General features: G+C 38.2%; 1 protein-coding gene and 1 non-coding gene across 6 annotated transcripts in view; one reads left to right on the forward strand and one right to left on the reverse strand.

Annotated features, from left to right (window-relative positions):
- EVI5 (ecotropic viral integration site 5) overlaps positions 1 to 22,627 on the forward strand; it is a 260,068-nt gene that overhangs the window by 216,438 nt on the left and 21,003 nt on the right. For 4 of the 5 annotated variants that reach the window (XM_066376780.1, XM_066376784.1, XM_066376782.1 and 1 more), the window contains one exon: positions 2,149 to 2,244. In XM_066376780.1, coding sequence (XP_066232877.1) covers positions 2,149 to 2,244 — 96 coding nt within the window. Of the gene's footprint in view, positions 1 to 2,148; positions 2,245 to 8,963; positions 9,059 to 22,627 lie in introns of those variants that run through there. The other variant, XM_066376783.1, reaches the window with a different exon arrangement.
- On the reverse strand, positions 8,800 to 8,875 carry TRNAG-GCC (transfer RNA glycine (anticodon GCC)). The gene has a single exon. It is a non-coding gene; the product is annotated as a tRNA-Gly (tRNA).

Here is a 22,627-nt window from a genome sequence, read left to right on the forward strand (position 1 = left end):
AATTGTACATGACCTAAGGCACATTTAAAACCTACTTTCAAAAAAACCTCTAAATAGTTAGATAACATTAAGATAACTTTTAGAGGACTTTCAAAGCTCTCCCAAATCAAAATGTGTATCTTGCTGCTCTACACATATGGATATTGAATGATCTTCAAATTGTATTCTTGAGAGACAATAGCAAATATAGAACAGTGTGGCCTAACCTGTGGTGGCGCAATGGATAAAATGTCAAACTGGAATGCTGAAGTCCTTGGTTTGAAACCGTGGGCGTGCCTGGTCAAGACACATATGGCAGTTGATGCTTCCTGCTCCTCTCCCACTTCTCTCTCTCTTTCTCTTTCTCTCTCTCTCCTCTCTCTAAAATGAATAAATGAATAATTAAATAAATAAATAACTTGAAAAAATGCTTTATAGGCCCTGGCCATTTGGCTCAGTGGTAGAGCCCCCATGTGTGGAAGTCCAGGGTTTGATTCCCAGTCAGGGCCCACAGGAGAAGTGTCCATCTGCTTCTCTACCCTTCCCCCCCCTTCTCCTTTCTTTCTCTCTCTTCTCCTCCTGCAGCCAAGGCTCCATTGGAGCGAAGTTGGCCTGGGCACTGAGGACAGCTACATGGCCTGCTACAGGTGCTAAAATGGCTCCAGTTGTAACAGAGCAATGGCCCAGATGGGCAGAGTATCACCCCCTAGTGGGTGGATCCCGGTTGGGTGTATGCGAGAGTCTCTCTCTCTGCCTCCCTGCTTCTCACTTCAGGAAAAAAAAAATGCTTCATAAAAAAAAACAGTGTGTACAGAGTCTGTAGTACAAATAAAAGTATGTGTGTTGGCCCTGGCCGGTTGGCTCAGCGGTAGAGCGTTGGCCTGGCGTGCGGGGGACCCTGGTTCGATTCCCGGCCAGGGCACACAGGAGAGGCTTCCATTTGCTTCTCCACCCCCCCTCCTTCCTTTCTGTCTCTCTCTTCCCCTCCCGCAGCCAAGGCTCCATTGGAGCAAAGATGGCCCAGACGCTGGGGATAGCTCCTTGGCCTCTGCCCCAGGCGCTAGAGTGGCTCTGGTCGCGGCAGAGCGACGCCCCAGAGGGGCAGAGCATCGCCCCATGGTGGGCAGAGCGTCGCCCCTGGTGGGCGTGCCGGGTGGATCCCGGTCGGGCACATGCGGGAGTCTGTCTGACTGTCTCTCCCCGTTTCCAGCTTCAGAAAAAAAAAAAAAAAAAAAGTATGTGTGTAAACATATATGTTTGATTATATATGTATATAGTAACATGGGAAGACTACATTATAAAACTGTTAACAGTAGTTGTCTTCATGGAAGAAAATGAGTGGTTGGTGACTGTTAAAAGTAACTCAGTACTTTTCCTGTTTTCAGGAATTAGTAGTTTAAATTAGATGTCTCTGGATCAAAGCTTTTTAACATTGTAAGTATCATATGTGGCTTCCTAATTACAAATAATCCAGAGGTCAAAAACAATTCTGTTTTCACTCTCTAGTAAGTCCTTTATCTTAAAAGTTTACATTTATTTTCAGATGGTATAAGAAGGCAGCAGCTCCTTCCCTCCCCAATCTATATCCCTGGAAAATGGCCCCTGTACAGTTCTGGAACAACTCCTAGGCGTGGAGCACATTTAATCAGCTATAGTCAGGGCTCCCAGCACACATCTCTGAGCTCATTGAGCAGAAGAGATTCAGAGCTGTCCTCCTTTTTAAGAGGGATAGGAGAACCTTTTTTTCCTCCCATTCTCTGTTCCCCAAGCAAAAGCAGATTCCTAGTGTAGCTGTAGAAGTCTCACGACCTTCTCAACTAAGCATTGAATTTCTTACAAAGAAAAATCACTTGCCCTCAAAATGATAAGTGGCTTTGAAATTCTAGGGTAATTATTTCACAAGTAGATCCACTTAACTATTGATTGGTAAGAGTCTCTCAAAAATGTACATTTTGTAAATTGTTTTTATTGTAGCCAGTTCCATTAAACATTATTTAGAAATATTCAGTATAGTTTACTATGAATTATTGTTCAGACATAGTTTGAGAACAGACTTGTTCAGAATTTAGCCACTTAAAGGATGTGCTATTATGCTGTCCTATAATTTCAAATATTTGAGTACATGCTGTGAAGTTTTTCTTTTGTTTTTGCCTTGTTGTCACAAAACAGAAAGAAGAAGGAAAGCTTCAAGGACAGCTTAGCAAGTCCGATTCTAACCAGTATATTAGGGAACTGAAAGATCAGATAGCAGAGCTGAATCATGAGGTAAGTGATAAATTTTGATCTTCACATATTTCTTCCTTCCTCTGTATTGTAACAACACTTTATTACTGGTTATGACTGCCTCTTTCATAATAAATGTTTTCTGTGAGTCCTTGATTATAATTGTTTTAGAAGATTGTCTTCTTTTTAACAAGATTTTTTTCTGTTCCAATATTGAGGATTTAGTTTCCTGAAACCTCTTTAATCACAATCTAAAATAGTCAATTAATATTTGCAAGAAACCTATTTTTTATTGTGATCTAAGGACCCTTGATAGTTTGTCTAAGTGTCAAAGTGACTTTAGTTAAACTAAATTTTTTATACCAATAAATTTGTGGTATTTACCGTTGTGGGTAGAGGGAAGTCTTTTTACTCTTCTTTTCCCCTACATGGTTGTATTTCTGAGATTGCATAAAAGGATACTTGCCTAATATCAGTTAACAGATTTCTTAGTATTTGAGCACTTTTAAACGGGCACTACCTTGAATCTGTGAGATCTGACTCATAAAATTCAGACAGTTTTACTAAGATACGATATTAAATAATTTATTTAAACTAATGTATTTTTATTTGAGAAATACTTTTTGTTAATGTGGCTCTAGGTCAATTCCTTATTCTCTATTATTTTCTAATGATAAATATCTTTCTAAATATGAATGAAAGCACATTTCTCATCTTATCTTGAGTTATTTTTACAATAATGTTTATTTGCAGCAATGAGATTTGATTAGGTAACATAAACCACTTTGTTAAGAAAAAAACTCATTTTGGCTGCTAATTTAATTTAAACCTCAAAGGGAAAAGTTTGGACATTACCCTTTCCTGGTGTTACACTCTTTAGTTAAAGTCTGAATGTTTTGAGTAATACTTGCTGGAGGTAGTCAATCTAAGTAAATTCTGAATGAAGAGACAAAACATTAACAGAAATGATAAATTTTAGATGTGGTTTAATTTGTCCTAAAGTTTGGGAGGTTATTCTTGTAAATTCTGATTTTTAGCTATAATAACATGTGAGGGATTTGGGATTATGTATAATTTTTACTTATTTGTGTGCATTTTCTATAATCTATTCTCATCTAATAGCCAACTATGAAAAAACAAGTTACAAATAAGCATATTCTAGAAATCCTTATTCTTTTGAGAACCCGAGCCTTATTACTTGCACTCAAAAGGTTTTTTTCAAGGAAATTATGACTAAAATTAAAAAATCTCCCATTTTTAATTTTGACTTCTAGTATGAGAAGAAAGTTTTGATGTTGCTGAATTAAGAAAATTCTATGTGGATTGACTTTATTTCTAAGACGAGCCTAAAAATCAGTCAGCAAATATTAAATTTGCCTGTCAACTACCATGACTAAAAATAATAATATTCTTCTCATCAGAACTGTCAGATAATAATTCAGAGGAGGTTTAACTTTAACACTGATTTTTTATGTGTGGCCTATGAAAACAATCTTTTATGTTATAGAAACAAGTGAAGAAAATCAAGGGTGGAATTCTACTGTTAAAATAAAGAGCTAGATTGTGCAAATTAAAAGCTCAAACAGTTAGTGATGAGGTGCTAATTGTGCAATTCAGAATAGGCCAGAGTCCTGGGCTTAAGTAAACCCCAGTCAGAACACGTGCTAGAGAGGAGAGTGAGTGAGTACATAGCTGGGGACCACAAAGCTCAGGGGTGAGAGTGGGCTCAGATCACAGAGGTTGGCAGTTTAGAGGAGGCCAGATTCAATTAAGATTTATGTGACTAAGTTGTGGAAAATAGGGGTAGGTTGAATAGAATCAGTTTATAGTGAAATCTTCAAAGCTAGAAGAGATTAAATTTACTAAATAATATAAATCATGAGTATTCAATTGGAGAATCCTTTTCATTATATTTTCTGAGCAAATTTTAATACATTTACCTGTTTTAAATTTTATAACTAAAGAAAGGATAAATGAAAAAAAGTGAAAGTTTAAGTCAAAATACTGGTTGTAATAGGTTTATTATGAAAATTGCTATTTGTTAGACCAACTTCTTAAAAGGGTTAATTTTAAAAAGGTCACTTTCTTATTTTAGTGATTTTTCATTTTATTTGTTTATTGGTTTATTTTTAATCACAGTTGACATACAATGTTATATTTGTTTCAGGTGTACAATATAGTGATTAGACATTTGTATAACTTACAAAGTGATCACCTTATTCTTGTAATGTAGCACTTCACAGTGAAAAAAATATATAACCAAAATCAGTCCATAATTTTCAGCTTAACTTTTGCCTGTATTGCTAGTATTTACCAGAATCTTTGACTTTCAACATAAATATTAACCTTCAAATATTAATGAAATGAGTGTGTAATCATTAATAATCACTTTATTATCTAGCTTTTGTACTTCTCTAAATGTTGAAGGAAGTATTGAAACACACTTTGCAGATACAGCATTGTTCTACATGTTATAACAACTATGACCACTAAGAACAGTATGGAATAGGAAAGAGGATTAAGCAGGTTATTTTTTATAAATGGCTGAATTTATTGTTGAGCCATAACATAACAATAATAGTTTCTATTTAGTATTACTGTATATTGAGAGAGCTTGGCCCTCTATAGGCCATGCATTTTCAGACACTTTATTATTATTAACTGTTCTTCACAATAGTCTCACATGTTGTTGGTATTCTCAGTTGAGTGGATATAGAAACAAACTCACAATGATTAAGTAACTGGCCCAGAGTTATACAAGTAGTAAATGGTCAAGCCAGGATGGAATTCAGTTTGGCCTATTCTTTTCTGTTCTGCTCACAGAGACATTAGATTAGAGAGTATGTCATCAATATTTAAAATTTTGAGAATGAGGCCTGACCTGTGGTGACGCAGTAGATAAAGCACCAACTTGGAATGCCGAGGTCGCCGGTTCGAAACCCTAGGCTTGACTGCTCAAGGCACATATGGAAGTTGATGCTTCCTGTTCCTCTCCCCCCCATCTTCTCTCTCTCTCTCCCTCTCCTCTTTAAAATGAATAAATAAAATCTTTTTAAAAATTTTAAGAATGGCAATTAATGACAATATTTTAACAATAATATTCCTCTCTTGACAAATGCATTTGCATATATCCCATTAGTGAATTCTGCAGTTGACCTAGCCAGAAGAGCCCTTATCACTTCCTGTTTAATGTGGCAAATGGAGCTTTTTCACTTCCTGCAGTTTACTGTGATCCATTCCAGTATCTTCTTTGATTCCCAACCCCTGTAATTCCTGCTCTCATTACCTAATTAACTTTGTTCCTAATTTTACCTACTGTTCTTAGAAATTTTTTAATTTGGAGCTTCTTATATCCTGTTAAGATCTTCACAGAAGCCACTGTGGAAACCCTCGCCCCAGACCTGGCAAGAGCTATGGTTCAATCTTCCCTGTCCCTACATCTTGTCCTCATGGTATATCTAGAAAAGAACCTGGATCCCAATTCAAGTGCTTTCCTTATCTCATCTTCCACATCCTACCTTTCCTTCCATCTATCATCATAGCACCCACTATGTACTAGGCACTGGATTTTGAACTGAAGATAAAGATTGAAACACAATTCACAGCATCAACGGGGTCACAATCTATAGTGAAAAATACAGCATTATAGTAGCTGCCATTCATTTAACAGTCAGTCTCTGCTAGACACTGTACTAAGTGTTATAGTTTCATTATTTCTTTTAATCTTTACAACAGCCCTTTGAGTAAGTAGCATCATTATTATTCATGTTTTACATATAATAAAGTTGAGGTTCTTGGGTATTAAATAATACCCCATGGTCAAACAGTAGGCAGTGATAGAGGTAGGATGCTACTTCAGACTATATAACTCAAAGCCCATCCAATGCACTCAACCACCATATGGACTCCTTTGAAAAACACAAGGGAAAATAAGCTGGTAACAGCATCTGTGCTGGGTTTTGAAAAATGAAAAGAAAATTTTCAGGCAGATTGGGCATTATTAACATTTAAATAAGCAAAATTATAGGTACCAGGAATGAATAAGACATCTACTTTTGCAATATAGTTCTATCTTACAGCTACTGACTACTAAAAGCAAAGAATATTTTTTAAATGTCAGGAAAGGGAGACAGAAGGAGGTAGAAAGTTAATCTCATTTATAAGCCAAAGGAAATGTACATAGGAATCATTTAGGTATAGACAAATTGAGAAGTATAATCCTGTACTTCAGCCAAATTACCAGTTCACTAAGCTTCTCTTGGTTCTTCAAAGCTTTGCTACTAAATGTATTTACAGTATTGTTTCATAGGAAAATGTATATTAAACAACTAATTTGAAAATGTTTTTGGAATACAGATTATGTTTTCACTTGTTCTTCATGGTGTTTTGATGGATGTTGTAGGAATACGTAAATTTATTCCAGATTAAATATAGTTTGTTTATACTTAAAATTAAATATTTTTCCATTAAACAGTTTTGATCAATTTTTCCTATGGTTATAAGACTTTTCTTCAGCTAGTCTTCAGTTGTTTACTTAGGTTGATTGTTCTATATTTTAGTTGTAATTCCAGTTTGGTCACAGGAGGAGGTGAGTGTAACATCTACTAGTCCAGGGGTCAGGAACCTATGGCTTGTGAGCCAGATGTGGCTCTTTTGATGGCTGCATCTGGCTCACAGACAAATCTTTAATAAAAATAATAATGTTAAAAATATAAAACATTCTCATGTATTACAATCCATTCATTTCCTACTGCTCATGTTCAAAGTTGCGGGCGGCTGGAGCCAATCACAGCTGTCCTCTGGGACAACACTTAATTTTTATTGGATAATGCATAATGTATATGGGTCGTTGTGAGGTCAGAAAGTAAACTTCCCTCATTTTAATCAAGTAGTCAGCTAGCTAATTGCAGAAAGCCCTTTTGATGAAGAAGATGGCTAAAAGAAAAAAAGACGAGAAGTATTGTACTTTTCAGCAGGAATGGACAGAGGAATCTGCATTTGTGGAGAGAGCAGGTTCTTCAGTGTGTCTAATATGCAATGATAAAATTGCATCGATGAAATGGTCAAATATAAAGCGGCATTTTGACACATATTACATTTGCATCGAAATATCCAGCAGAGGACAGCAGGAAGAAAGCATGTTAAGAGCTGTGCAAAGTGCAAGCTAGTCAGCAGCAACTCCGTGTTTGGACCCAACAAAGTGATTGGAATTTGGCTAGCTTTGCTGGTGCTTTAGCAATTGTGAGAAATGGAAAGCCATTCACAGATGAGGAGTATGCCAAAATATTCATGGTTGATGTTGCCAATGAACTTTTTGACGACTTTTCAGATAAAGATAAGATAAATGCATAAAAAACATGCCTCTGTCAACAAGAACTGTTTATGATCATACCATCATGATGGCAAATCAAATTGAGGCAACACAAGTGAAGGACATAAATGCAGCACCATTCTTTTCTCTCGCTTTGGATGAGTCAACAGACGTAAGCCATTTATCCCAGTTCAGCGTGATTGCAAGGTATGCTGTCAGTGACACACTATGTGAGGAAAGTCTTGCTGTTTTGCCTATGAAAGAGACAACAAGAGGGGAGGATTTATTCAAGTCTTTCACTGAGTTTGCTAAAGAAAAAAATCTACGGATGGATAAACATTTCTGTGTGTACTGGTGGTGCTCCATGCATGGTGGGGAAAAACAGGATTCGTAGCACTTCTTCGGGAACATGAAAAGAGACCCATCCTAAGTTTTCAGTGCATCCTACATCAGGAGGCGCTTTGTGCTCAGATGTGTGGCGAGCAGCTTGGTGAGGTGATGTCGCTGGTCATTTGGGTGGTCAACTTTATTGTTGCCTGAGCTTTAAATGATTGCCAGTTTAAAACACTGCTGGATGACGTTGGGAATAATTATCCTGGTCTGCTTCTGCACAGCAGTGTGTGTTGGTTGTCAAGAGGGAAGGTGCTCAGCTGTTTCGCAGCTTGTCTGAGCGAAATCTGGACTTTTCTTGAAATGAAAAACGTCGAGTATCCTGAGTTAGCTAACACTGAGTGGCTCCTGAAGTTTTACTGTCTCGTGGACATGACTGAACATCTGAACCAGCTCAATGTGAAAATGCAAGGCGTTGGAAATACAGTCTTATCCCTTCAACAAGCAGTGTTTGTAGTTGAAAACAAGCTGGAACTCTTCATTGCCGACATTAAAACAGGTCATTTACTACACTTTGAATAACTGGAAGAGTTTAAAGATGCATGCACAGCAAATGACCGAGCTCAACATCTTGGAGAATTTCGTGAGCGCACTTCTCTTTTTTTTTTTTTTTTTTTGTATTTTTCTGAAGTTGGAAACGGGAGGCAGACAGACTCCCGCATGCGCCCGACCGGGATCCACCTAGCATGCCCACCAGGGGGCGATGCTCTGCCCATCTGGGGCGTTGCTCTGTTGCAACCAGGGCCATTCTAGCGCCTGAGGCAGAGGCCATGGAGCCATCCTCAGTGCCCGGGCCAACTTTGCTCCAACGGAGCCTTGGCTGCGGGAGGGGAAGAGAGAGACAGAGAGGAAGGAGAGGAGGAAGGCTGGAGAAGCAGATGGGTGCTTCTCCTGTGTGCCCTGGCCGGGAATCGAACCTGGGACTCCTGCATGGCAGGCCGACGCTCTACCACTGAGCCAACCGGCCAGGGCCTCACTCGTCTTTTTAAGTTCATCACCCATCCACACGAGTGTGCAGTGGACAGCGCCGACCTGAGTTACTTCCCCGTGTCTCCATCAGATATTTGGAGCTACAAGCTGCTGACCTGAAGGCCTCAGCCATGTGGGTGAATAAGTTCAAGTCACTGAATGAAGATTTGGAAAGACTTGCACGACAGCAAGTAGAGTTGGCGAGCAAACACAAGTGGGGAGAAATGAAAAAACTTCAACCTGCGGACCAGCTGATTGTCAAAACTTGGAATGCGCTCCCATCACGGACCACACACTGCAGCGTGTGAGTATTGCTGTACTGACAATGTTTGGCTCTACGTATGCATGTGAGCAGTCTTTCTCACATCTAAAGAACGTTAAGACCAAACCTACGATCATGTTTAACGGATGGAAGTCTCAACGCCTGCATGAAGCTTAACCTCACCACGTATCAACCAGACTACAAAGCCATCAGCAAAACCATGCAGCACCAGAAGTCACATTAATGGTAAGAAGTACTTTATTCATCATTGGTTAGCAACAGCATAACAACGTTATTAAAAAGAATTCAGAGACTTATTGTACTTTAAAAGTGTTGGTCTTACATAAAATGCACACATTCACTTGTATTTAGTGTTAAACATATTGTATGGCTCTCACAGAATTACATTTTAAAATATGTGGTGTTCATGGCTCTCTCAGCCCAAAAGGTTCCCGACCCTTGTACTAGTCCATCACTATCTTGAATCTCCCTAGCTTTTTTTTTTATTTTTTCACAGTTGACATATATGAGTTCCAGGTGTACAGCATAGTGATTGACATTTATATAGCTTACAAAGTGACCACTCCCATAAGTCTAGTACCCCTCTGATACCATACATAGTTATTACAATGTTATTGACTGTATTCCATATGTTCTACTTTTTATATCCTTGACTGGTTATATTTTTAAGTAAGAGGAGGGGAGATAGTGAGACAGACTCCTGCATACACCCTGACCAGGATCCACCTGAGAACCCTAGTCTGGGGCCAGTGCTTGAATCAACCAGGCTATTTTTAGTCAGTGAGGCTGATATGCTTGAACCAATCTAGCCATTGTCAGCACCCAGGCTGATGCTCAAACCAGTTGAGCCACTGGCTGTGGGAGGGGAAGGGAAAGAGAAGCAGATGGTAGCTTTTCTTGTGTGCCCTGACTAGGAATCGAATCTGGGACGTCTATACGCCAGGCTGACACTCTATCCACTGAGCCAACTGGCCAGGGCCCCATGACTGTAAATTTTCCGTTTATAATCATAATCCCTTTCCCCTTTATACCTGCCCCATCAACTCCACCCCAACCTGGCAGCCATTATAATGTTTTCTGTATTTGTAAGTTTGTGTCTGTTTTGTTTATTTTGTTTTTTAGATTCCACATACAAGGGAAATCATATGGTATTTGTCTTTCTCTAGCTGACTTATTTAACTTAGTGTAATACCCTCTATGTCCATCCATGTTGTCTCAAATGGTCAGATTTCATTCTTTTTTTATGGCTGAGGAATATTTCATTGTATATATGTACCACATCTTTATCCATTTGTTTGTTGATGTACCCTTAGGTTGCTTCCAAATCTTGGCTATTGAAAATAATGCTACAGTGGATATAGGGATGTATATGTCTTTTCGATTTTTTTTTTTTTTTTTTTTTTTGGTTTCTTTGGATAAATACCCAGGAGTGGAATTGCTGGGTCCTTTCTTGTCTCTTGTTATAGCCTTTGTTTTATTTATTTATTTATTTATTTATTTATTTATTTATTTATTTATTTATTTATTTTAGAGGGAGAGAGATGAGAAGCATCAACTCATAGTTGTTTCACATTAGTTGTTCATTGATTGCTTTCTCATATGTGCCTTGACTGGGGGGGCTCAAGCTGAGCCAGTGACCCTTTGTGCAAGCCAGTGATTTTGGGATCATGTTAGTGATCCTGTGCTCAAGCTGGAGACCTTGGCATTTTTGAACCTGGACTTGAGTGTCTCAGGTTGGTGCTCTAGCTACTGTGCCATCACCAGTCAGGCATTATAGCCTTTGTTTTAAAATCTGTTTTTCACAAGTGTCTTTCATGCCTGATGCCCCCTTTTCCCAAGCCTCCTTAAATATTGTAAAGGGAAAAATAAAAACATCTTGTGTCTTTTCTATAATTACTAGTAAATCTGCTTATGTTTTAATCTCTTTGATCTGGTTTTGTTTATGTGTTTTTTATATGGTATAGTGGTTTTTTTTTTACTTCCAGAAGGTAATTTTAATATTTAATTGGCTTATATAAATTAAGAAATGTAATAGAAACCAATCCCTTATTTTCAGCATCATGTAACCTAGGAAAATAATATTAAAGCTAGATTAAGTTTGGTTTGAATAGACATGTCTTTTAAAGTTATTAACTGTAAATACCGTATGTTTGTTCTACCTGGGTTTACAAAAATAAGTTTATGTTATCTCTGTTACAAATTTGTTAAGAAAGTAGCTTGGATAATGATTGACTTTAAAATTCACTGAGTTGTTAAGAGCTAATAAATAGAAATAAAAAATTTTAGATAAAACTGGTTAGTAATAATTATGTTATATAACATATATGTGTGCTTAAGCATATATATGTTTGCTTAAACATAGTTTTCCAAAATCATTTGCTAACTTAAAACTTTAGTTTTACTAAGTTAAGTTATTTTAAAATTATTAAATATCAAAAATAAGTTTACCTACCTTTGACTTTTTTTGTGTGTGTGTGTGAGAGGAAGGGAGATAGACAGACTCCTGAATGTACCCTGACTGGATGGAATCCACCTGACAACCCCATGTGGGTCGATGCTCAAGTACTGAGCTATTTTTATTTAACACCTGAGGCTGAGGCACTCAGACCAAATGAGCTATCCTTAGCACCCAGGGCCATGCTCAAACTAATAGAGCCACTGGTTGTAGGAAGGGAAGAGGGAGAGAAGGGAGAGAGAAACATATGATCTCTTCTCCTGTATGCCCTGATCAGGAATCGAACACAGGACATCCATATGCTTTGGCTTATTATAAAGAAATTAAAAGATAAATTTGGATCTATTAATGATTAGATCTTCTTTATTTTTTGAGATATTTCTAAAAAATGTATATTTTGCCCTGGCTGCTTGGCTCACTGGTAGAGCATTGGCCCAGCGTGTGGATGTCTTGGGTTCAATTCCTGATCAAGGCACACAGGAGAAGCAACCATCTGCTTCTCCATCCTTTCCCCTCCCACAGCCAAGACTCCACTGGAACAAGTTGGCTTGGGTGCTGAGGATGGCACCATGGCCTTGCCTCAGGCGCTAAAATGGCTCCAGTTTCAACAGAGCAACAGCTCCAGATGGGCAGAGTATTGCCCCCTGGTGGACATGCCAAGTGGATCTCGGTCAGGCGCATGCAGGAGTCTGTCTCTGCCTCCGTGCTTCTCACTTAAGAAAAAAAAATGTATATTTTGTCTGATATGAGTATTGCTACCCTAGCTTTTTACCATCCCTTTACTTTCTATCTCTTTGTGTATCTTTTGATCTGAAGGGAGTCTCTTGTAGATAGCACATGTAAGGGTCTTGTTTTCTTATCCATTCAGCCACCCTGTGTCTTCAGAGTATTTAACCCATTGCATTTAAAGTAATTGTTGATAGCTAAGTATTTATTTCCATTTTATTCATATTTTTTATCTTTTGTTTTTCTTCTTAAAGAAGACCTGTTAACATTTCTTGACATACTGGTTTGGTTGGTGGTGATATCTCCTTTAGCTCTTTCTTGTCTCAGAAGCTCTATTTATCCTTTGCTTCTAAATCATAGCCTTGCTAGTTAGAATAATCATGGTTATAGGTCCTTGCTTTTCATCATCACTATTTCATGACAATCCCTACTGGCCTGCAAAGTTTCAGTTGAGAAATCAGCTGACAGTCTTATGGGAGCTCCTTTAACTAACTGCTATTCTCTGGATGCTTTTAAGATTGTCTTTTTGTCTTTAACCTTTTGCATTTTAATATTGATGTATCTTGGTGAGGGCATCTTTGGATTCATCTTATTGCACTTCCGTGTGTGTGTGTGTGTGTGTGTGTGTTTTATTCACCAAGTTAGGGAAGCTTCCTGCCATCATTTCTTCAAACAGATTTAGCAATTTCTTGCTCTCTCTTTTTTTCTTCTGGTACCCTATGATGTGAGTGTTGCTATGTTTGATGTTGTCCCAGAGGCCCCTTAAAACTATTATTTTATTTACTTATTTGCTATGCTGATTGGATGTTTTCTGCTACCTTGTCTTCCAAATCACTTATTATATCCGCTTCTTCACTGAATCTACTGTTGATTCTCTTAATGTAGTCTTCATTTTAGTTATTGTCTTCTTCATTTCTGACTTTTTGTTTGTTTGTTTTTCTATCTCAATTTTTATGTTTCCTATCTCTTTGTTTAAAAAGTTTTCACTGAGTTTATCTATTATATCACTAAGTTCATGGAGCATCCTTACAACCAGTGTTTTGAATTCTGCAACTGGTATGTAGATTGCTTATCTCTATTTTGTCTAGTTCTTTTTCTAGAGTTTTGTTCTTTAATTTGGGACATGTTTCTTTGTCTCCTCATTTTGGCTGACTCCCTATGTTTGTTTCTATGTATTAGGTAGATCTGCTCTGTTTCCCAGTCTTGGTAGAGTGACCTTGTGTAGTAGGTGTCCTGTGTGTAGTAGGCCCAGGGGCATAATCTACCCATTTACCTGAACTGGCTTCTCTAGATGTGTCCCTTGTGTGGGTTGTGTGTGCCCTCCCGTTTTAATTGAACCTTCATTGCTGTTGGCACCTCAGTGGTAGGGACTGACCCTCAGACTGATTGGCTGTAAGCAATGGCTGTGCCTACAGCAGAGGAGCTCTTGTACCGGGGCTGTCTCCATGCAGCATGATTCACTTTAGCAGGTCTCTAGTGCCTGCTGAGTCTTCTCTTTGGGTGTGTTGTTGGTGGAGGTGGTTAGGTGCTGCACTGGTATGATCTAAAGCTCCATCAAGTATATTGGTTCTGAAATCTCCTGGGAGGGTTCTGGTGAAGGCCAAGGTCTAGTAATGCCTGTGCCAAGCCTGGGGCTACCTGGTATAAGCTACAAAGTGAGATGCAGATGGCTGTCACTTGTTCTGTGTTTGGAGGTACCTGGGAGAGGCTGAGCTGCGAACCAAAGCTGGCTGCCACCAGTGATCTGATTGGGGCCTCTGAGCCAGTGCAGGGCACACAGGGGCTAGACACTACTTTTTGAGGGTTTATAATCTGTGAGAGATATTAAGAAAATCCACAGCAAAAGCTAACACAGGCAATTTGTATAGAAAAGCCACTGTAAGCGACTTGGGTGGGCCCCGAAAGTTAGATGTGGCTGAGTCTCACCAGTGTGGGCCAAACCAGATTGATGGAGACTCAGAGTTGACACCTGCAGGCTCTGTCGGGGGACAGTTCAACAAAGGAACAATGGCCTCTGCCAGCACTTATGTCTGGGATAAAGCTGCCCCTCCAACTCTCTTCCTGATGCCAGACAATTCAGTTCCTCCCCTTATGTTCCTGGTACTTCAGGCTGCTACTTCAGTGTTGAAGCTTGAAGAGAATGAGTTGATCAATGAGTAAGTCTCTGTGTGAGCTCTTTAAGAGGAATGCCCTTCCATTCCTCTAAAAGTAATGCCTTCCCATCTCACTCAGCTATAGTCCCTGCTGATTTCCACAGCCAGATGTAATAGGGACTTATCTTCCCATCACTGCAGACCTGGGCTGGGAGCCTGGTATGGGGCTGGCACCCCTTTCTTCTGGGGTGGGGAAGTGGGACCTCCTCAGCCTAGGTGTGGCGCCTCCTTGTTCTGCATCTCTGTCCTTCCTACCAGCTTCTAGGTGACTTCTTCTGTATATTCTTAGTTATGGGACTTCTGTTCAGCTGTTCCTCAGGTATTTCTCAATGATAGTGTTTTGTAGTTTAGTTGTAATTTTGATGTGCTTTTGGGAAGAGGTCAATACAGTGCTTACCCACTCTGCCATCTTGACTGAAAGACCAGTATCTTTTTTATATAGAGAAAATTTTTTTTGTTTTTTATTTTTAGTTTTCTATGTGGTAGTTGCTAAACCATGTGTAGATATTTTGGATAATTATTTTAATCTTCACAGTTATCCTATGAAAATTATTTCCATTTTATAGGCTCAGAAAGGCTACATAATTTGTCCACAGTTACATCACTAGTAAGTGGCAGAAACTGGAATTCAGGATCAGGACTCTCAGTCAGACTACAGTGCATTAAACCAAAATGAAATAAAATCAAAACAAGCCATATATTGTTAAAAAGAACAAAGAGGGGGGATCCTTAAAGCATTTTTATTCTTTAATACCTTTCCTTGTTACAGACAGGTTGAAGGAAGATACAAACAGCAAACTACAATTTTTGAGAAAAAGAAAACTGTAGGAATATAATGTAGAACCATGAATAAGACCTATTGGTTTGCAAAAATACATACCATAAAAAATATATATATTTCTTATAAGTGGGCCTCAAACTTGGCTCTAAGGTTTTTAGCAGACAACACAAAAGGGAAACCTGATTGCTATATACATTTCAGAATGTCTATGTGTTAAAAACAGACCAATTGGTAAGAGGAGCTACTACAACTATTCCTAATACTAAAACCAAACAACAGCTTCATTGCGTTTTCATAAAGATGACCTCATAGTGTGAGTTCACTAGCTATTATTATCCTTAACATTCTATAATAGAATGGGTTCATAATCATAATATATAGAAGCATAAAAACTTTTCTATAGTAGTATAACACAGAAGAGTGCCCAGGTGACAAGTTTACAGGTCAATAAATTATCACAAAGTCATCACACACATGTAACTACCACCTGAGACAAAGAAACAGACCCCAAAGCTCCATCCATACTTCTTTCTAATCTCTACTCACTCCCTCTTCCTCAGATAACCATTATTTCTACTAATACAATAATTAAGTTTTTGAGTTTTACATAAATGACTTCTTATAGTATATATTTTGTGTCTTGCTGCTTTTGCTCAAAATTTTTGTAAGATTTAACCATGTTATTTTTAAATATAGCTATAGGTTATTCATTCTCATTGCTGTATAATTTTTCTTTGTATATAACAATTTATTTGTTTATTCTTTTGATGAGTATTTGAATCATTTCTGGTTTGGTCTGTTAAGAACATTGCTGCAAGTGGTCACACCAATTTATACTTCCATGATCAATGAAGACAATTCTTACTCTTCTACATACTCATCAACATGTGGAATTGTTGGTCCTTATCTAATTTTAGTCATTCTTTGGCTGTGAAGAGTTTTCTTATTATGGCTTTATTGTATATTTCCTTAATTACTTATAAGATTGAGTGCCTTCATCCCGGCATCTAGAACAGTGTTGGCATGTAGTAGATATTCCATGAAAATGTTTTTAATTACTAAATAATTGTCAGAGGCTTTGCTGATAAGGTAGCTTATAAGCTGTGATCCAAATGCTAAGAAGCTTCCTGATATGCAAAAATCAACAGAAGGAACTTTTTAGGCAAAAGAAAGAAGTAGCACAGAGACCCTAGAAGAAACTTGAGAAACTGTACTAATGTGGCTGTAGGCAAATAGAGGGTCGAAGAAAACGGTGCAAGATAACTTTATAGATATAGAGTCACAGGGCTCTTTGTAAGCCTAAATCGTTTGGGTTTTATTCTTGGTTTAGTGGGAAGCCTTTGGATGGTTTTAAGCAGAGTGCTGTGATCTGATTTGCCCTGCCTGCTGTATGGTGAATTAATTGTAGGAGAGCAAGAATGGAAAAAGGGAAGTTCATTAGGAAGCTGTTAAATAAATCCAGGTAAGAGCAAAGGTGGCTTAGAAGGATGGAAGGAATGGAAGTGTTAGTGATGTGGATGTACTAGAGATGTGTTTTAGAGGTAGAGCACTTGCTGATGGATAGTATGAGGAACATAAAAGAAAGCAGTTGGTGACTCCTAGAGTCTTTTGGCTTGACAATTGAGTGAATGGTTGGTGCCATTTATTGAGGTTGGGGAAGGATAGAAGATTAAGAGCTCTTTTTATACTAAGGTTGAGATTTGTGTTAAACATTAAAATAAAAGTATCAGTAAGTCAATGAATATGTGAGTATTCTAAAAAGAGTTCATGACTAAAAACAGTTTTAGTTGTCATTGACATATACTTGGCATACATAGATAAATAAAAGGTGGTCCAGGACAAGTCTGTGGCACTCCTGACCTTTAAGGTCAAGAGAGCCAGCGAAGGTAATCATAGCCTCCAGTGGGATAGGAAGGAAACTGGCGCGTGTGGAGGCACAGGGGTTCCCGGCAAGGAGGCTTTCAAGAAGGGAACATTTCAACATAGTTTTTTCAATTGGACTTTCTGAAGAATGAATTTATTTTAAAAGATTTCTTCAGCATTTATCAGAGAATAATGGATGATTTATCTGAAAAGACTCTGAAAGGAGGTATGGTCTGTCACTGAACAATTACTGAGACCCTCTTCCCGAAGAAATTAGAGAAATGTAAGCTATTTCAGGACACGACAAAGAACTATTATAGGATGTTGTAAACAACACACCATCCAGGTAGGTGAAGCCAACTTTCTTTCTAAAGATAGCCATTGTACTGGTTTCTGGTACCCAGAGGTCTTCTGTCACCCTGTCCCCTTTATTGAAAAGGCAGTTTTTTAAGTTATCATATGTCACAAGAGTCTTTTATTCCTATCTGCCAATTACGAAATTAGGAGTTTGTGTAAATAAAAGGAACTCTGAGCAAAGTCCTTACTGAAGTTTGGCTTAGAAAATATTTATACATCTGCTCTTTAAGCTTTTAAATTCTGATTGAATTTAATTAAATATCTACCAAAAAAGTATTTTGATGTCCTAAATATTATTAGTGTTTCATATATGTACCCTTATTCTCATTTTGTTACTAAGTTAGAATTTTTGAAATAAGGAACTTTAAGAATCAAATGAGAGGCTTATTTTTTCCCTTGCCCTTATATTTTTCAGTTTACAAATAGTATCTTTTGAACTTGAATTTTTTTCTTAAAGAAGCATTTTAAAGACTCATTCAACATTGACCTATAGGCATTAAAACCAGAATATTAAAGATAGAAAAGAACTTAGTTATTTGGCTTTAAAATTATTGATAGATAAATTTTTCTATTTCAGACTGAATTTTTTGTTTGTTTGTGTTTGTTTTATTTGGATGCTTGTTTTATACTGACTGTTTCTGCCAATCTCCATTTTCTTTTAAATCTTGCAGTTGCCCAAGTATATTATCTAGTTCACAGACTGGTAACCTAGAATAGAATTGACATTATTACTATCAAACTGCATTGATAGGAACAGTTTACATCTTGAGGCAGATATAAGAATCAAAAATAGTGTTTTCTGCCTGACCAGGCAATGATGCAGTGAATACAGCATCGACCTGGGATGCTGAGGACCTGGGTTCAAAGTCCCAAGCGTGGCTTGAGCGTGGGCTCGCCAGCTTGAGCCTGGGATCACTGGCTTGAGTACTGGATCACAGACATGACCCCATGGTCTCTAGCTTGAGCAAGGGGTCACTGACTTGGCTGGAGCCCCCCTGGTCAAGGCACATATGAGAAAGCAATCAATGAACAACTAAAGTGCTGCAACTATTAATTGATGCTTCTCATCTCTCTCCCTTCCTGTCTGTCTCTATTAAAAAAAAATAATGTTTTCTAATTGTACTGATGGCTGCTGATAATTAAATTTTAGTTTTAGAGTTATTTAAGAGAAATTTCAATATGTGGAGTTACAAATTTTCATAGAAAAAAATGCTCAGTTCCTGTGTATAGTAGATTCTTAATGAAAGAAATTATTTTCTTAAATTTATTCTTTCTCTAGTTAGAGAAAGGTGAGGTACTGTGCAGGAGCTCATACGAGCCTCAGTACAAGTAAATTGCTTTTTGCTACCCAAAAGGTCCCATGTAGCTAATGAGAGATCTTATTTTATATAACTACAAAATACACTTTAGGGCCCTTGAATTAAATGTTTAACACTATTTTTTAAATTTTGAAACCTCCATTTATTTTAATAAATATTTAAGTAAAAATTATTTTAATAACTTATTTAAATGAGTGTTATTCTCTTCTTCTTAATGTTCCATTTTATCTTAGATAAGCAGTTATCTAAGATAAACAGTATTGCACAATGTACAATATCTTATGTCTTGATTAATTCCACTATGTAAAAGACTTAAAGTTGAGATTTCAGATTCATATGTATATTTTTAAGCCAGGCATGTCCTTAAAAGTTTATCTACTTTTTCTCTTGATAAATGAGGAAGCTGAGGGGCTGAGAGTTGAGGGACTTACCCAGAGTTGTGCAGCTAGTGAGTGGCAGAGGCGGAACTGCTGCCCAGGCGTTCTGGCGTCTGAGCTGCTGTGTCCCACTGCCCTGCCACAGGCCTGCCGCCCGCCGAGCTGTCAGTGTCAGGTATAGTGGGAGTTCCATAAGTGTTTAATTAAATTAAAATTAATTCTCTCAGATGAGAATGAAATATCTAGTAACCTGAAATCTGTCACCTACTATTTACTTTTCTTTCAGCATTAGGTTCTGGACTTCTTTTCCATCTGAGGCTGGGGAGTTGGTCTGACTTGCTCCTTCTAATTTGACTTCAGTTTTCAGTGGCTGCTACTAAAATCTTAGCTTTTAAATATTAGGTGATTTTCTGAAAATAGAGGCAACTGAGATTTTCTAGCCAAATTTGACATTTTCAGGAACAGAAAACTAGATAAAAATAGTGAAACCAACTTCATATATTCTTGTTATTTAAAAAAATACGATGACATAAGTCAGCTCAACTATTTAATACATTCTGTTTCAAGAGTTTGTTATTTGACTGATGACCAAACTTCCAGCAATTGTTTCTAAATTAATTTTTTTAATCTGAAGAGCTACAGTGTGTCCATAAAGTCATGGTACACTTTTGACCAGTCACAGGAAAGCAACAAAAGACGATAGAAATGTGAAATCTGCACCAAATAAAAGAAAACTCTCCCAGTTTCATACCTATTCAGTGCAGTTCGATGTGGGCTCATGCACAGATTTTTTAGGGCTCCTTAGGTAGCTATCCCGTAGCAGGCATCCCCAAACTACGGCCCGCGGGCCGCATGTGGCCCCCTGAAACCATTTATACAGCTCCCGCCGCACTTCCGGAAAGGGGCACCTCTTTCACTGGTGGTCAGTGAGAGGAGCACTGTATGTGGCGGCCCCCCAACGGTCTGGGGGACAGTGAACTGGCCCCCTGTGTAAAAAGTTTGAGGACCCCTGCTACAGACTCGTCACTGACTGATGGCCTACCAGAACGGGGTTTCTCCACCAAACTGCTGGTTTCCTTCAACTGCTTATCCCACAGAGTAATGTTATTACTATGTGGTGGCGCTTCGTTATAAACGTGCCAATATTCATGTTGCACTTTGGTCATGGATTCGAATTTAGCGAGCCACAGAACACACTGAACTTTCCTCTGTACCGTCCACATCTAGACTGGCATGGCCGTGGGCTGTTCCGCTGTATACACGGTGTTACGTTATCATCTGCACATGTACACATGCTGCCACATCATCCTACAGAAACTGGGAGGGTTTTCCTTTTATTTGGTGCAGATTTCACATTTCTGTCGTCTTTTGTTGCTTTCCTGTGACTGGTCAAAAGTGCATCATGACTTTACGGACACACTGTATATATCTTTCCATTCATTCATTCTTTTTTTTTTTTAGTGAGAATAGGAGAGGCAGAGAAACACACTCCCACTTGCTCTCCGACTAGGGCCACCCAGCAGACCCACTAGGGGGCGATGCTCTGCCCATCTAGAGCCATTGCTCCATTGCTCAGTAACGGAGCCATTTTATTTAGCACCTGAGGCAGAGGCCACAGAGCCATCCTCAGTGCACAGGGCCAACTCACTCAAACCAATCAAGCCATGGCTGTGGGAAGGGAAAAGAGAGAGTCAGAGAAAGGAGGAGAGAGAGAGAGAGAGAGAGAGAGAGAGGGAAGGAGTGGAGAAGCAGATGGGTGCTTCTCTTCTGTGCCCTGACTGAATTGAACCCAGAACATCCACACACCAAGCTGACACTCTACCACTGAGCCAACTGGCCAGGGCTTCCATTTATTCTTTACCGTCAAAAAGAATCTATAATATAATATACCACATTCAGGGAAAAACTATAATAATCCCACACAAAATATATTACTTTTACTCAAGACTTTTAGACCACTTTCTAGTGTTATGTCATATTTATAAAAAGACGGTGTTCTACTCAATTATATGCATCTATGTATTCTATTCCTACTACAGGTAAAAAAGAGTTTTTAAATTCCTTAATGAAAATATATGTTTTTAATGATACTGATTTCATTAAAGAACTGGAGTTGACTCATGAGAATATGAAACGAAAGATAGGCCTGGTAGAAGAGGGTAAGGTATGATAATGAAATCACTTAGAAAAGAAAAAAAAAAACAGTGAGGAAAGAAATTAGAACCTAGTAAAGATAAGATACGAAGGAAAGAAGCCTCTTGGAAATATTGACTAAATATATACCTCGAGAAGTTTTGTTAAGGGATTTCTAAGATAAAATCAGGGTGAGCAGCCAATTTAGCGAATTCAGAATCAGTCTAAAACTAGGGATTTGGATCTGGAACTCAGAATTAAAGGACCGAATAAATATCCTTGGGAGATAATATCACACTGGCCAAGGGAGGGAACCACTTGGAATTGTAAGATCAGTTTTTGATTTTTAATTTTTCCATTTGATTTGAGATGGAGAGGAGAAAGGGAGAGGAAGAGAGTGAAGCATCAGTTCTTTGTTCCATTTGATTGTTCCATTTAGTTGTGCACTCATTGATTGCTTCTTGTAGGTTCCCTGACTGGGGATCAAACTCATGACCTCAGCATGACGGGACAATGATTTATCTCCTGAACCACCTGGCCAAGGCCAAAAGTACGGTGTAGTCTTTCTGTCAAGGAATTTATAATCTAATGGGGAAAAGTTAATTTGATAAAGACTATATAGTTGGTGCTGATAGTGAGCACTTCATAGTTCAGAAACAGGAGTTAACATAGCACTTAATTTCATTTATTTTACTTAATGGTTTGTTGGTCAAATAAGTTTGTAAATATGATTTTTATGTTTGCTTGCTTATAGTTTGCATTGGGGGCTGGGCAGTGCCTGGTTGTGAAACTGGATAATGTGTCAGGGCTTTGTGAGTTCTGAATGAAGAGGGAAGTGTTTTCCCTGTGTGTTTGCTCGTCAGCTGGTGCAAGACTTTAATAAAAGAATGGCCCACCATTTTTTGACTCCACTGTTTCTTTACCATCTGTTGGAATCTAATGAGAACCTGCATGTGAATGGCCATGACAGTGGTGGCCCTTGGCCTTACATGGTTCTAATATTCTTTTTGATACTTAGGAACAATCTAAACTGTGAATTCCTTGATGGCAAAGATTGTGTCTTATTCAGCCTTACATTCCTTAGAGTCTTTCAAAAGTCTTCAGTACTATGAACTCACAGATTAAGTCAGTTCTTTTGGTTTTCAGATGTCCTAAATTTGACCAGTGGGAACTCTTTCAAGCTAGCACCAGTATCTTTTTTTTGGTATGTCTTTAAGCATTTTTGTGTTTTCTGAGAGTAGGTGGAAAATCTCCAATAGTACTTTACATCAAATGAGTATAGCTAGATATTCAATAGTAAGTTAGTGA

The sequence above is a fragment of the Saccopteryx leptura genome, chromosome 3, assembly GCF_036850995.1.
Source record: "Saccopteryx leptura isolate mSacLep1 chromosome 3, mSacLep1_pri_phased_curated, whole genome shotgun sequence".
In the NCBI taxonomy this organism is placed as follows: domain Eukaryota; kingdom Metazoa; phylum Chordata; class Mammalia; order Chiroptera; family Emballonuridae; genus Saccopteryx; species Saccopteryx leptura.